The following is a 13896-nucleotide window of genomic DNA, read 5'->3' on the forward strand; positions in this document are numbered from 1 at the left end:
CGAAGCTTGTGTTGCCCTACGAGAAGCCAAGTTCCGACCGCCAAAATGTGAGTCAACCGTACTCAGAGGAGGTAATAAATCAAAATTACCGAGTTCCCGGAGCAGCAGGTGATCTCCTGACATGGCTGTGCGAAGCTTGTGTTGCCCTACGAGACTCCAAATTCCGACCACCCAAATATGGGTCAACCGTACCGACCTCCGAGTTCTGGGACCCGGGAGTCGACAAATGAATATCTGATGACCAGCGAGTCAACCTTACTCAGAGGAGGTAATAAATCACAGTTACCGAGTTCCCGGAGCAGCAGGTGATCTCCTGATATGGCAGTACGAAGCTTGTGTTGCCCTATGAGACGCCAAATTCCGACCACTCAAATATGGGTCAACTGTACCGACTTCCGAGTACCGGGACCCGGGAGTCGACAAATGAATATCTGATGACCAGCACACTTCCAATCAGGTAGTATTTCATTGAGCAATGGATAATAATACATCTTTGACAGCGGCCAAAATTATCCATGGCTCCCTTATCTGATCCTCTCTATCTCCACCCCCTATAACACCAAAGTCCGGACATCCAGCATGAACGGTTCTTCCCCTTCCCCTCCTGATAGCATAAACATCTGGCGCACTTGGGCCCTGACTGTGACTTATGAAGCAGGGGAATATACTGAACAGAAATTCAAGGCAGAGAAGACTGGAGGAGGCCCAGTCATACCTTCCCCCAACCTAGACACTGATCTGGTGATGGCGTGCGATCACTTGGCTGATGTACTCATAAAGGCATCTAAAAATCCCAGTGGGTCTTCCTGCAGATGCGGAAAATTCTATTTATCATTCAAATTCCTGCATGACAGTTCAGATGCAGATGGATATTGCAAGATATAGCAAATTGATCTCCCCGAAGGACACTGGGCATAATGAACATAAAGAGGCGAGGTTGCTTGAGAGGTGTCCTCCTGGCCATGAAGGCAAAAGGTTGGTCGATGAACCTGCAATAATTCTTGATGCATCCGGTGCCATCATTGCATGGTATCTCCCAGACGCCCTGACAGACACCACCCAGGTGTGTAATATACATTGTTACTCGATGGATATCGAATATTAATGGAACCTACAGAAGGAAATCAGGGAGGCCACCTATTTGCTCTCTCCAAGCCTCGAAAAAAGTGTAAGGGCTGATGGCAATTGGCGAACTAATCAAAGGTTGTTCAACTGGGGCTTGGAAGATGTTGGACCAACTCCTGGATGCATCAATCTATCTCCGGCATGGTTTCAACAGGGACACGAGGTAGGATCTGATGAGATGGTGATTCTGGCAGTCATACTTACCAATCCCAAAGAATGTGTCCGATCCGGAGGTATCTGCATCATTGAAGGGACCTTCCTGCGAGAATATCCTCAAAGCCATTGCAAGGCCAGCAGCCATCGCGTCCGCGGCACTCAGAGTCATGCATCCTGAGCAGTACTGGGCAGGGTTGAGAACCTTGTCAAACCTTGGAAATATAGCAGTAAGCAAGGATCTGCCACAGATGCCGGAGGCCCTGCAGTACTGGGCATCCGTGTTTAACACCCTCTCCATTATTTCCAATCAGGAAACCCCCCATCATCGAGACCACATGTCCATTGCTGAATGCTTCGACATTCTCACCACCGTGGGGGACTATTCTAATGCTCGGATGACAATGCCAAACCTTCAGCTGGAGTTCAAGTACAATTCCGGCTGTATGATTGCATTTTCCGGAAAGATTGTGAGACATGGAGTGTATGATGTGGAAGGGGATCGGATTGCTTGGGCATGGTATATGAGGGATGCTGTTCATATTTATGCTGGTGTTCCATCATGTGGATGGGCTAGTGTGGATGGTCCATACAGTGTGTGAAAGATCAAACAAAGAGCAAGCATTGTGACCTATATACATTCCAACAAATGAATACCATGTACCAATTGTGATCCGGACCTCAATACTCAATTTTGAGCATTTCCCAAGTGATATGTGGGACTAAATAATTTGGATGCAAGCCTCGGTATTCGATAATTGGAACTCGGGACTTGACATATGGGAGTCCTGAGTGCCGGGGTACTTAGTCCCGACACCTGGACCTCAGCAAGTGATATTTGAGACTGGGGGAAGATGTATAAATACGCTCGAATTAACATTTGTTATTGCCATACACATTTAACAAAACCCTGAACCCCGACATTGTGGACTCCGGACTCGACACTGTTCTGAATACCGAGTTCCGGACGCCCAGGTCCCGAGTCCCGAATTTCGGAGGTCGGGGCTCGGAGACCCGGAGCTCGGCAACTGTGTTGGGTGTCAGGGTATCCAGACCATTGGAGATAGCATGTGTCAGTATTTTGCGTTTCATGGTTTATGTTGGGTGAATATGGAATTGGGGGATCAGGGACTCGGTATTCAGAACAGTGTCAAGTCCCAGGTCACGAGCTCCGAGTCCCGAGTGCCGAACCCCGAGTCCCGAGTCCCGAATTTCGGAAGTCGGGGTTCGGCGACCCGGAGCTCGGCAACTGCTGGGTGTGGGTTTCGGGACTCGGGACTCAGAGCTCATGACCTGGGACTCAACACTGTTCTGAATACCGAGTCCCTGACACCTGATTCCATAATCACGAAACATAAACCATGAAACTTAAAATACTGACAAATGCTATCTCCAATGCTCCGAGTACCCTGACACCCAACACAGTTGCCGAGCTCCGGGTCGCCGAACCCCGACTTCCGAAATTCGGGACTCGGGACTCGGGGTTCGGTACTCGGGACTCAGAGCTCGTGACCTGGGACTTGACACTGTTCTGAATACTGAGTCCCTGATCCCCGATTCCATATTCACCTAACATAAACCATGAAACGCAAAATACTGACACATGCTATCTCCAATGGTCTGCGCAGGAAGCCATTATTTCATCCCACTGCCATGGTTGATCAGGGATTGTGGTGTTTCCCATCCACCATGGACATGTATATGCAAACACAATCCGGGACGGATGTCCTGCAATTGGCTCATCATGAAATGAAAGGAGGTGGAATGAAAAGACGTCGTCCGGAACAGTGTTCCAGGTCAGCATGGGATACAACTTAAGGATATAAGCGACAGGGACAGGAAGAACCGACACAATATTCTGTGAAGCGGAGTACTGCAGGAGTGGTGTGACAAATGTCTGCTCAAATTCTTAGCATTGACCAACAAAGTCATCAGGGCAGTGGTGACACACATTCATCTCCCATTGCAGCCCGGCTTTAAAATACTTGATCCAGTCAGCAGATAGACCATTGTTGGCAGCTTCCGTCCGATATTGAGAGATGATTGCACGGACACGCGATCCAGCCATTGCCAATGTGCAGGAAATAGTTGCAAGGCTCAGCTTCAGAGGTCGGTAATGGCTTCCGGGATTCAGAGTGCCAGAAGTGGATGCATGAGATGCAGACATGGCTAATACAGGACTATGGCGCTGGCAATACAAGTGAAAGATGGTCAAGATGTGAAGATAAGAATCACTGATGGATGGATATGAAATTCAAACTCCGACATGGGCTGACCCGGACAATTCCCGGGCGTCAATTATGTATGTGGAAAAAGGGACTTCATGAGAAAACAATGTTCATTCATCTCCAGCCTCTATCAACACATTTTGTAGGTCTTGAAAAGCTGCCTGCGCATCCTGTGCCAGCAATGAATACATGTGGGATTGCCTTCCGGCGTAGCATCCGTGACCCGGAAGTCGTTTCTCCAATGATTCCTGCATGTGCTCGCCCCATATGGTTGTTTTCCACAAAAAGAACTTACATGTCCAATCCATCTCGAATGTGACCAATAGCATTTCTTCCCTCCATCGATCCCGTAGTGCCTTTGCCCTCAGCCAATGGACTCGGTAAACTTGGCATGGGTCCAGTCAGGTAACCGCGGGATATGACATGCAAGCGGGAACTCACATTCTTCATTCCACGATTGATCAGGACCCCCGAGGTCGACTTCAACAGACCAAAACCAAGCCAAAGATTCATTTCGTTGACCTCGGGCATTTGGGTCGCCCACTGCAGTGCTGATTTTGAGTTGCTCGCGAAGCAGGGGTTTGTATTTCTGAAGCTGGTCTTGCCCCGGCTCAAGTTTCATCATTTGCTTCCTTGTCTTTGTATATATGCTGGCATGGAGGGAGACTGCCTGCTGTACCGACGTCACCTGGGACCAAGCTCAAGTTTTCAGGGCCTGGGAATTGGCCTGCCTAACGGTTGTTCGGAACAGGATGGCCTTGTTGCAAAGGTAAATGCGGAGATTGTGAAGGGCATCATTGGCCTGCCCTTCACGAAGCGACATCTCCAGGGGAATCAGATCCTCTGCCATGCATCGTCTGCATCTATCAACCCCCAGGTTTGATGGCAATGGGATTACAGTTAGCTCGGGAGAGTTTGTCCATGTGTGAGATGTCTCTGTGAAATCCGCCGGGTCATCATCGAGATCATCTAGAATGTCTACGTCCAAGTCTTCAGGTTCATCATCTGCATCAAATCCCTCCCCGAGATGTGTTAGAGCAGACCGAGCAAATCCATCTATCTGGCCTTGGAGCCGATCTCTTTGACGGGCGATGTCTAATCTCTGTGTCTCGGTGGATCTTCTTCCGATCCTTCGGACCTCGATGAGCAATGCAATCTGAGCCTCTTCAATTGCTAACCCTGTTGATATCCATGTCGCCACAGATCTGCAAGAGGGTGCTGCATTGCGGGTGTTACCCTCCTCTAACAATCTAAGCTCGATCTCCTTTTTGCTAGGTGCTGAGTGCAATATTAATTCAGTCCTCGACGGAGACAATGGAACTCAACATACCCTTTTTGATATTGATCTCATATTCATCCATGGCTGAAGGATCATTCAATCTGCTTGACTGAGCTATCCTCTCCCTGGCTAACCATTCTGTCTTCAAATGTGAGGGTGCTGCTTCATCGAGTCTGTCGAATGCCTTTCCACTTTCTAAGATACCATTCCTAGCCAGTTTGTATTTCCGGCATAGAGTCCTTTTCATGCGAATCATCTTGCAGAAATTGGAGTCATTCATCTGATAATCAAGGCATTCCTTTTGGTGGGGAGATGACATTCCCCGAGCAGCAGGGGAGATCAAATTGAGCCGTGCCCATAGCGTCTCCATGATCTCTCCATCGATCCGACCAATGCCTTCAATAAAGTTAGAAGCATATCGGACATAGCAGCTGTCCTGATGGCCATGAACGTGCCACAACCCAATTCCGGGAATGATGGTTAGTTGTGGTGCCATTTCTAGAAATCAACTTCGATCCACCCGAACCCGAAAGTGTTTGTTGTATTGACAATTAATATCATAGAAGGTGACAGCCCTAGTGATGCCTTCCATGTTGTGCCGGGAAGCCTCGCAAAGGGCATAGTCCATGTTCATTTGTCTGCAAGTGACCCATGGTTAACTCGTGAATGGGGAATGGTGGATGTGGCTTGCCTTTCGCCTTTCTGAAAATCCACCATGGAGTGAGGGACAAAGCAACCGTGTCTGGCACAGGCAACTCCCCCGATACCGGTGGACTCCAGCTTGTGCCGAGCAGCATTAGCTTGATTTACTGCCCGGTGATTGTTGCAGCTTGATTTTTCCACTGTGTCAGCAGCCTCTGCCAGGTGCATTTTATACCTGTCCTTTCCTACCATGAATCCAAGCCCATTGGACAGCCAAACTTCATCGAATGGCTTAATGGGATGCAGATGTTCGGCTTTGAAATTTCCGTCCATCACAAATGACCGGGTGTATTTCCAGCTTGGATCCCTAGTATTATTATGGAGGCCACATAGGTTGAGAATAGGACTCACTCATCAAGAGATTCATCCTCTGACAACAGCACATTAATCCCAGGCTGAGGACATGCCGGGCAAAATAATGCAAGTTCTCCTGTGCTCGGGTTATCAGAACGATGGCCGAAGCCATGCCATTTCATTGTCTTCAACTGCCTCCACTGTCGAGCGACCCTCATGAGCTCTCTGTATCGGTCCTTGCAATGTGCTTTGTCAATATGATGTCCAGTAGATCATGAGGGTAAGGCATTACCGGAACAAGGTGTGGAAACATGCTGGAGGTCATTCGCCGGAGCTTGCTGTAATAGTTCATCACCGAGGTGCCGCATTCAAGGCTGTCCAGTAGAAAATCATTGAGCACTCTGAAGGTGAACACAGTCTTTGGCCTGTTAAAAGATGCAGGGAAAAATCTGTGTCGAAACATTTGAATGTCCGGACTCATGGCATTCGGACATTCACAGCATCGAACCTCCAGGCGATGAACTCCGGACTTGTCCACTATGACCATGGTGTTTTCCTTTGGCTGGAACTCGGGTCCGGACACAAATGGCAGATCTTCAGGCTCGAGCAGGTCTTCGGGTTCATCTTCTTCAAACAAATCCCACCGATCGGTGACCGCCGGACATTGTTTGCCATCATGGCCAAGGTATATAATGAGTCCCACATGAGCTAGACAACTCCGCTCGAAGAATTGCCCATTCCATTGACTGATCCAGTGGAAAGGATTGCTACGATGTTGACTCCTGCAACAGCCCGTGCAATAAAGTGGCTCGCCAAGACAATCTTGACATTTGTACACCCCATCCTGTTGGCAGATGATGCATCTCCTGTCTTCGGGTGGAGCTTCTCGATCGAGGAGGTGATGTAGATATGATTCCTGCCTTGGCAGCCATTGCCTGAGGTAGTCATTTTGACTCTGTATTTTGAATGCTTAGCCATAGTTTGAATGACACTCCAACATTGTACATGAACTTGCCATGGTTTTTGGGAGTTGCAATGGCTCAAATGAGCCTTGGTCCTGCTCGTAAGTATTGTCAGGAAAGTCTTCCCAAGGAGGCGGTGCCTCAACAGGCTGAATTGTTGGTGATTCCGGGGGAGAGTTAGGCATGGACCTGTAGGCATGTCGCCTCGTGCTTGCAAGTGGGACCTTGACCCAAGTCTCCCTACCTTTGCTGCCCCTTGCTTCCACCCTGTGAGATTTTTGCACTGGGGTGCATCTACCTATCTTCATCTTGTTTATTAATGTTGCAAGCAAGGCATCAGCTCAGGTGTAATGAATTGTTATTGCAATATGATGCGGTGCAGTCCTGTTGGCTTATTACAAATTCATTTCCATTAATGGCTCAGGGTCCAATATGGGCCGATTAACCTATCATTAGGCTTTGCTCAAAGTCAGCTTGCTCAAGTCACTTCGCACAATTCATTAATACTTTCACCTTGAAAATCCTTAGCCATTTCTGCATTTTGATTCACTATGGCAAGAACAGGTCATTCCACCAACACGACTTCCGGAAGACACAGGATGCGTCAACCACAGTCTCAGAAGCTCACGGACAAGGAGATTTTGGAGTTGAAGAACTACCTTCCTGAGTGGACTGCTGCCAAAAGGAGTGAGAAGCGAGCGATTTTCACTGCCATAGCAAGGGCGGCCAGGTTGTTTGCTCCGAAGTTGGACCAAAAACAATGGAAAAAGAGGAAGCAGGTGAGGCTTCTTTGTTGCGTTGAAAAACTAAATTTTTAACGTCACATTCTTTCATCAACTCTTAGGTGTACAAGACTTGGTTGTTCAACAACAAGAAAAAGAAGGAAAGGAAGGACATGATCAAGTATGGGAGGAAATGGACTCCCAGGATGGTGGTCTACCAGCAAAAACGCGAAGAGGTGCTGAAGAGGATTGAGGACGAGTCCGGGGTAAAGCCAGGAGATCCTGGTATGTTCAAACATTATCAGGCGGCGGTGAAGAGAGTCATGGCTGAATTGGACGACAACGAGTTGGAGAAGGCTAAAGAAACAGCCGAAGAGTGGTCCAACAACTGTCCGCCTCCGGAGATACAAGCACAAGTGGCTCAGTAAGAAGGGTCCGGCATATATGGAGCACTTTTCAAACGAGATGTGGAGGCAATGTGGGATGAGAGTGTTTGTGATGTCAGCTTGGAAGAATGAAAGGGCGAGGTGCTGTTCGGGATGTGAGTACATTTATCCATAGATGGAGATTTTTCGTCTCAAAATATTCATGCAGGCATGATGATAATGAGGCCTTAGGAGATGGGGACAGCTTCATGAAGACGAAGGACTGGGAGGACATTGAGCCAGTGTGGCAGGAGTACGCGCAGGAACAGTTCGGTGAGTGTGTGAACCATGTATACCAGATTGAACATATTGAGCATCACAATGATAGGCGCCGGGGCACGGGATGGAGGACGTCAGGTCAAGGGAGGTCGAAAACGAATTCGAAAACCAGCCTTCGAACTCGAAATGGACGGGGAGGGTATGCCACTCCTTCCGGACATCACCGACACCAAACTTGAGGAGAAGAAGGCCATAGTAAGGGCCTTTCTTACATCGCACTATCGTGAGTTTGTCGTCGCATCACCTGACAAATTGTTCAATGCATGGACAAAGGGATATGCTCCGGGAAGGACAAGGCGGTTGTGCCATGGAGTGCCATTGTACAAAGTCAGGATGACTTCGTGGCCCGGACGTATCTTCCGGCGGATGTTGACTTGAAGGAACCTTCGAAGCTGCAAATTTGGGACACCACTACCTTGCTCCAGTTTTGGCTCGCTCGGCAAGAAACAGGCGAAGGGCCCACATTTCTGTTCAAAGCATGGAAGAACAAAGATGGGGACATGGTACCATCTGTCATATCTGGCAACTCGCCCTCTCCTCAGACTCGTATAGTGAGAAGGCAACAGAGGGTTACCATCCGAAGGCCTCGGGAGTCATCGACAGAAGCCGAGAGTGATAAGGAGAGTGCCACTCATCATACGGAGCATAATGTGGATGATGACCTGGCTGACGGGAGACCTCCGCTGAAGAAGCCCAGGACGGGAGGTCCTACACCCAGAGGGCCGGCAGTCCCACGTCCAATTCCAAAGCCTCGCCCGGCCAAGCCGGCCAAAAAAGGTGCATTACTGACATCACGATTGGGAGACCTCCTCGCTGGGTTAACTGACAACGCGACGGGCGAGGTTAGAGATGATGTCGAAATGGAAGAGAGTATCACACCGCCGGCACAGAAAAGGAGGAGGGGCACTCGAGTCACTGTTGAACCATCCACGAGGACGACCCGGAGTAAGTTGCAAATGCCAGTAGACAGTACACCTAGAGTCACCAGAGCACGGGGACGCACTTAATGTACATATATGTTCCTGCCCTCATGTGTAATGTCATATGTGCTATTATGTATATGTCAAAGTACTAACAAACAAATTATAATTGCCAAATGCCAAATCTCGAGTACCAAGGCCCGAGTACCGAACCCTGAATACCGAAGCCCGAACGCCGGTCACCGAGTACCAAGGCCCGAGTACCGAACACCGAGTACCGAGCCCCGAGGCCCGAGTTCCTAGGCCCGAGTTCCGAGGCCCGAATTCCGAGCCCCGAGTACCAAGCACCGACTACCGAGCCCCGACTGCCGAGCCCCAACTACCGAGCCCCGAGTACCGAGCCCCAAGTACCGAGCCCCAAGTACCGAGCACAGAAAACCTGGCAGCGAGTACTGGGTAGGTAGAATATACAAGTACCAAGGACTACCTACTGAGTAGTACTGCAATGTGTCTACTATCAGACATTGATCAATATTTACATGTTACTTGAGTCCTCAAAGGCCTCAATGAGGGTATCCAATACCTTCAGCATTTCGGAGGTTGACTCCCTTACCCTTTGCATCCTCCGGAGGTCAGCATCTGCTTTCCGCAGCTTGTCGCATGTTTCAGCCCATGCCATCCTGAATGGTCTGTCAGCCTCAAGAATTTGGGCTACTGTAGGGGCAGGAAGATTTCCATGACGCTGTTCGTAATCTCCCAGGCGATCTACAATTGATTGAACTTGCAGGATATTAGCAGAGATAAATAATCAAATGTTGTATACTTACTTTCAGCTTGATCATAAGATCCGATTGGCATGAACTCCCGAACCATGGCACGCAGGGCTTCATTGTTGAGTTCCGGCTCGGGCGATTGACGTTCGGGAGCTTCTGACATAGCTTAGAAGATAGCATGAGTAAAGCACATGAAATGATATGAATATACCTACAAGGTATGGGTGCACCTGGTACACCCGGAGTGGCCGGATCGGGCTCCGGAGTTGATTCATTCACTGGGGAAATGCCATGAAAGGTGACCATGGGATTGAAAGAGTAATCTCACCAGCCATAGGAAAATCGGGTATAACCGGAGCATCATCAGACGAAATCAAGGTATCCTCCGGACCAAGATACAAGTCCGGGTCATCATACAGGGCCAGTCCATCCGCCAGAGCCGGAGATGATGGATCTGGAGATATGTGATGAATTTGCACATGTAAAATATGTAAATTTGAATTGGAAAACATACCGGGAATTACATTCAACACATCCAAACCACCGGACGATCCAGAATCAGAGTCTAACTCATCATCCGGCCCAAGGTATATATCATCTAATGGATCTGAACCATGTCAGATCAATTGACTGAAATCAGAAAAAACAAAACATACCAAGGGACATCCGGGACTGGGAGGACTCATCCACATCCATTGAAGTGAATTCAGTGACCGGAGGGTCATGAAATCTGACCCCAGGTTGAGAGCTCATGATATCTGATGAGCTGATGCACTGATGAACTGATTGATAACTGATAACGTCGAAGTTCAACAGATGGCCGGCGATTGCCGAAAGTTGAACGATGACCAAACAAACACAAACAATCAACGAATTTTCAACATCGTCCTTCAATTGTATTGTTTCTTTGAAACTTCATTCTATTGATAACAGATTTCACCCTGCTTTCAACATTCTCACATCTGTCAACTCCATCCAAATGTCTACTCAAGTTCAATCTTCATTGGCCAACCTCAAGGCATCCACTGCTCAACTTGTGGGCATCATTGCCGGCGCCCGGCACATCCCGGCCGGCTCTGTGGACGTCCACCTTGTTCTAACAAAGCAGGTCACCACTCTTTTGGTATGTTGAACTTATTAAATTAGTGTAACATTAATGTTTGTAATGTCCGGGTAGGCTGACATCATCCGGGCCCATGAGAAAGGGGAGTACATCCCTGGAATTGTGGCGTCCTGCTCTAAGGAGCTGATGAGGGTGCGTTCCATGACTCCCCGGGCTTTGCCCAACTGGCACAGCATTGGCCACGATGACCCCCGGGTGGCTAGACACGCCTGGCGCAAGCAAGTCCGTGCCTGGGAGGCGTTGGGTGACAATTCCTGTGATCTCCCTGTTGTCCCTAACGTTTCCACTGGCCCACTCACTCTCAACCTTCCGTCTCCACCTGTCCCTTCACCTGCACTTGTCCCTTCCCCCACCCCCGTCATTCCCTCACCTCCGGTCGTCGCCGGACCTTCCGGCAAGACGACCCCCGAGGTCCGGGACAAAGGAAAAGGTAAGGCCACCTCCGTCGACCTGTCGCCGGAAGTTGGGGGGAGCAACAAGAGGAAGTCTCCAATGATTTCGGGACACTCCTCCCAACCTCCAAAGTCGGCGCTGAAGGCTCGCAAGCGTGTCAAGTCAACTCAACTCCCCAAGTCGAAGCCGTTTGTGGAGTCGGAAGATGATGAGGACCCAATTGTTCAGGTATGTGTTCTGGCTGATTTCTGACATGCTCTCAATTTGTTGCAGCCGATTTCGCGTGGAGTGCCGGAGGTCGTCCTTCCCCAGCGCACCATTGTGGTAAGGAAGCCCCAGTCGCCTCGGTCACCCGGTTCCCCCAAGAAGCAATCATTTGGGCCTGCTTCGGTAAGTTTGCATTTTTCGTTTGGACTTTAATTATATGCTCATGTGTCCACAGCTGACTGCCGGCAGTCGTCCGGAGGTTACGGTGAGTCGTTAGGACATGTCCGGACCTCCCATGTATAATTCCCACTCATTCCCATTACATTAGAAATCTCCCATCAGTCGTCCGGAGGCTCGGGTAAGTCCTAGAAGTTTTCCAGAAACTCATGTGTATTAACAATCTGTCAGGCAACCTCCGGCAGGCGTCCGGAAGTTGAGGAGGAGTCCAATGATACTTCCAGTGCTTCGGATGGTGACCCGCCGGCCACTACCACATTTGATATCACCATTCCCGGCCCAGTGAGTACTCAAATATATTCCCTCTAGTCCATCTACTAACGGATACTACAGAACAACCCCTGCCATTATTGTGTCAAGGAAAATTGGCCCTGTGCGACTCGATTGGACAAGAGGTCCAGCCTCCCCTGCTTGTCTTGCATCCGCTGCTCCACCAAGAAGATCAAATGCAACCCTGCATCTCTGGGATCCCCGCCCAAACGGACCCGAGGGAAGTCTACCACCGGCCGGACGCGTTCCAAGACACCTGCCCCTGCTCCATCCAATGCTCCATCTCCCTCCCGGTCAAGGGCCCGAACTCGTAGTCAATCTCGTGGCCCTTCCCGAACTCCGGCCATCCCTGCTGCAACCACACCCCAGGTGCAGTCACGTGGTCGCAGCAAGACCATCACTACCAAGAAGACACCTGCACCTGCACCTGCACCTGCACCTGTTCCTGCACCTGTCCCTGCACCTGTCCCTGCACCTGCGCCAGCTGGTAAGTCACCCATACTTTTGATGACCGGCTGACCTAATTTTTTACTTAGCAGTCAGGTCTTCCAGCGTCGCAGTGCCTCGTGCAGCACTCGATGTTCCCATGCCGGATCTCCATTCCATGGCAATCGCGATTCGGGATGGTGCAGCTCGCATCGCTATTCTTGAGGCTCGGGTGCAGGAGCAGGACGCTAAGATTGATACCCTGCAACGCCTCCATGAGAGCCTCCGGCGCACAGTGGTCGACCGGCACCCTTCATTTTCACTTCCGGACACACCGGCCGATGGAATAATGTTGCTTGGTCAAGGAGGTCCCCCCCCGTCCATGTCACCCCTCCCCTCCGCACTTTCCAACCTCATTGATTTGGACTTTTCAGTCATGCAACCTACACCCTTGACGCCTGAGCATGAATCTGCTGTGGTAGGTCCCATGGTTGAGCCCACCCAAGTTCAGCCTGAGGGTCCACAATCCTCTGGCGAAATTGATCTCCCTGATGAACCAGGCAACCTCCTGCCAGAATCCCCCGGCGATATTGTGGTCCCTAATGAACCAGGTAACCTCCTGCCAGAATATGATTCTTCTGATGAGGAGATGGATGTTGAGGGAAAGGTTGATCTTCCTGGTGAGGAGGTTGACATGGCTACATAATTGCTCAGTGATAGATGTACATAAATGTTTTTCCATGCATGTTACCTATGCCACAATTGAATCATTCAATGATCACTCCCGATATCCAGAACTCGAAACTGCAGATTGAGGTAGATATCACCCAAAACCCGAACACCCGAATGTCAAATTATTAGTGCCGAACCCCGAGTCCCGGGTGCCGGGTACCGAGTCCCGACACCCGGAACTCAGGATTTGACATTTTAGACGAACGACATCTTCCAGACATGTTTAAATCAACCTATGTATATCTGTAAACATTTTACTAACCCCCAAACCCCAAACCGAGATGTACCAACCCCCGAACCCCGAAACCCGAGAGTGCCGGGTCTCGGGTCTCGGGTGTCCGGAACTCGGAACTTGGGAGAATTTGGGGAGATCAATACAATTTAATTTACAATCGAGTTGATTGACAACACATTGACTTACCCATGTTTTGCAATATATTTTTGTTTAGACATACCGAGTTCCGAGTTCCGGACACCGGAGACCCGAGACCCGAGACTGCCGGGTCTCGGGTGTCCGGAACTCGGAACTGGGGAAAATTTGGGGAGATCAATACAATTTGATTCACAATCAAGTTGATTGACAACACATTGAATTAACTATGTTTGCAATATATTTTTGTTTAGACATACCGAGTTCCGAGTTCCG

At 49.6% G+C, this 13896-nt stretch overlaps 3 protein-coding genes across 3 annotated transcripts; 1 reads left to right on the forward strand and 2 right to left on the reverse strand.

Moving 5' to 3' along the window:
* Positions 1 to 2884: 2884 nt before the first annotated feature.
* F5891DRAFT_1188690 (uncharacterized protein) lies at positions 2885 to 3445 on the reverse strand (the record flags this gene model as incomplete). The annotated part of the gene is made up of 2 exons (XM_041367035.1): positions 2885 to 3175; positions 3230 to 3445. The coding sequence occupies 2 exons, from the start codon at positions 3443 to 3445 to the stop codon at positions 2885 to 2887; spliced, it is 507 nt and encodes a 168-aa protein (XP_041225952.1).
* Positions 3446 to 3616: 171 nt separating this feature from the next.
* On the reverse strand, positions 3617 to 7051 carry F5891DRAFT_1128568 (uncharacterized protein; the record flags this gene model as incomplete). Its single annotated transcript, XM_041364293.1, has 9 exons — positions 3617 to 3891; positions 3948 to 4194; positions 4243 to 4784; positions 4837 to 5221; positions 5306 to 5423; positions 5477 to 5794; positions 5863 to 6017; positions 6074 to 6750; positions 6793 to 7051. The coding sequence occupies 9 exons, from the start codon at positions 7049 to 7051 to the stop codon at positions 3617 to 3619; spliced, it is 2976 nt and encodes a 991-aa protein (XP_041225953.1).
* A 542-nt stretch (positions 7052 to 7593) lies between these two features.
* F5891DRAFT_952279 (uncharacterized protein) lies at positions 7594 to 7893 on the forward strand (the record flags this gene model as incomplete). The annotated part of the gene is made up of 1 exon (XM_041375101.1): positions 7594 to 7893. A coding segment is annotated over one exon (300 nt), but the record flags the coding sequence as incomplete, so codon positions are not given.
* Positions 7894 to 13896: the final 6003 nt, after the last annotated feature.

The sequence above is a fragment of the Suillus fuscotomentosus genome (genome assembly GCF_016647785.1).
Source record: "Suillus fuscotomentosus strain FC203 chromosome Unknown F5891scaffold_27, whole genome shotgun sequence".
NCBI classification, from domain to species: domain Eukaryota; kingdom Fungi; phylum Basidiomycota; class Agaricomycetes; order Boletales; family Suillaceae; genus Suillus; species Suillus fuscotomentosus.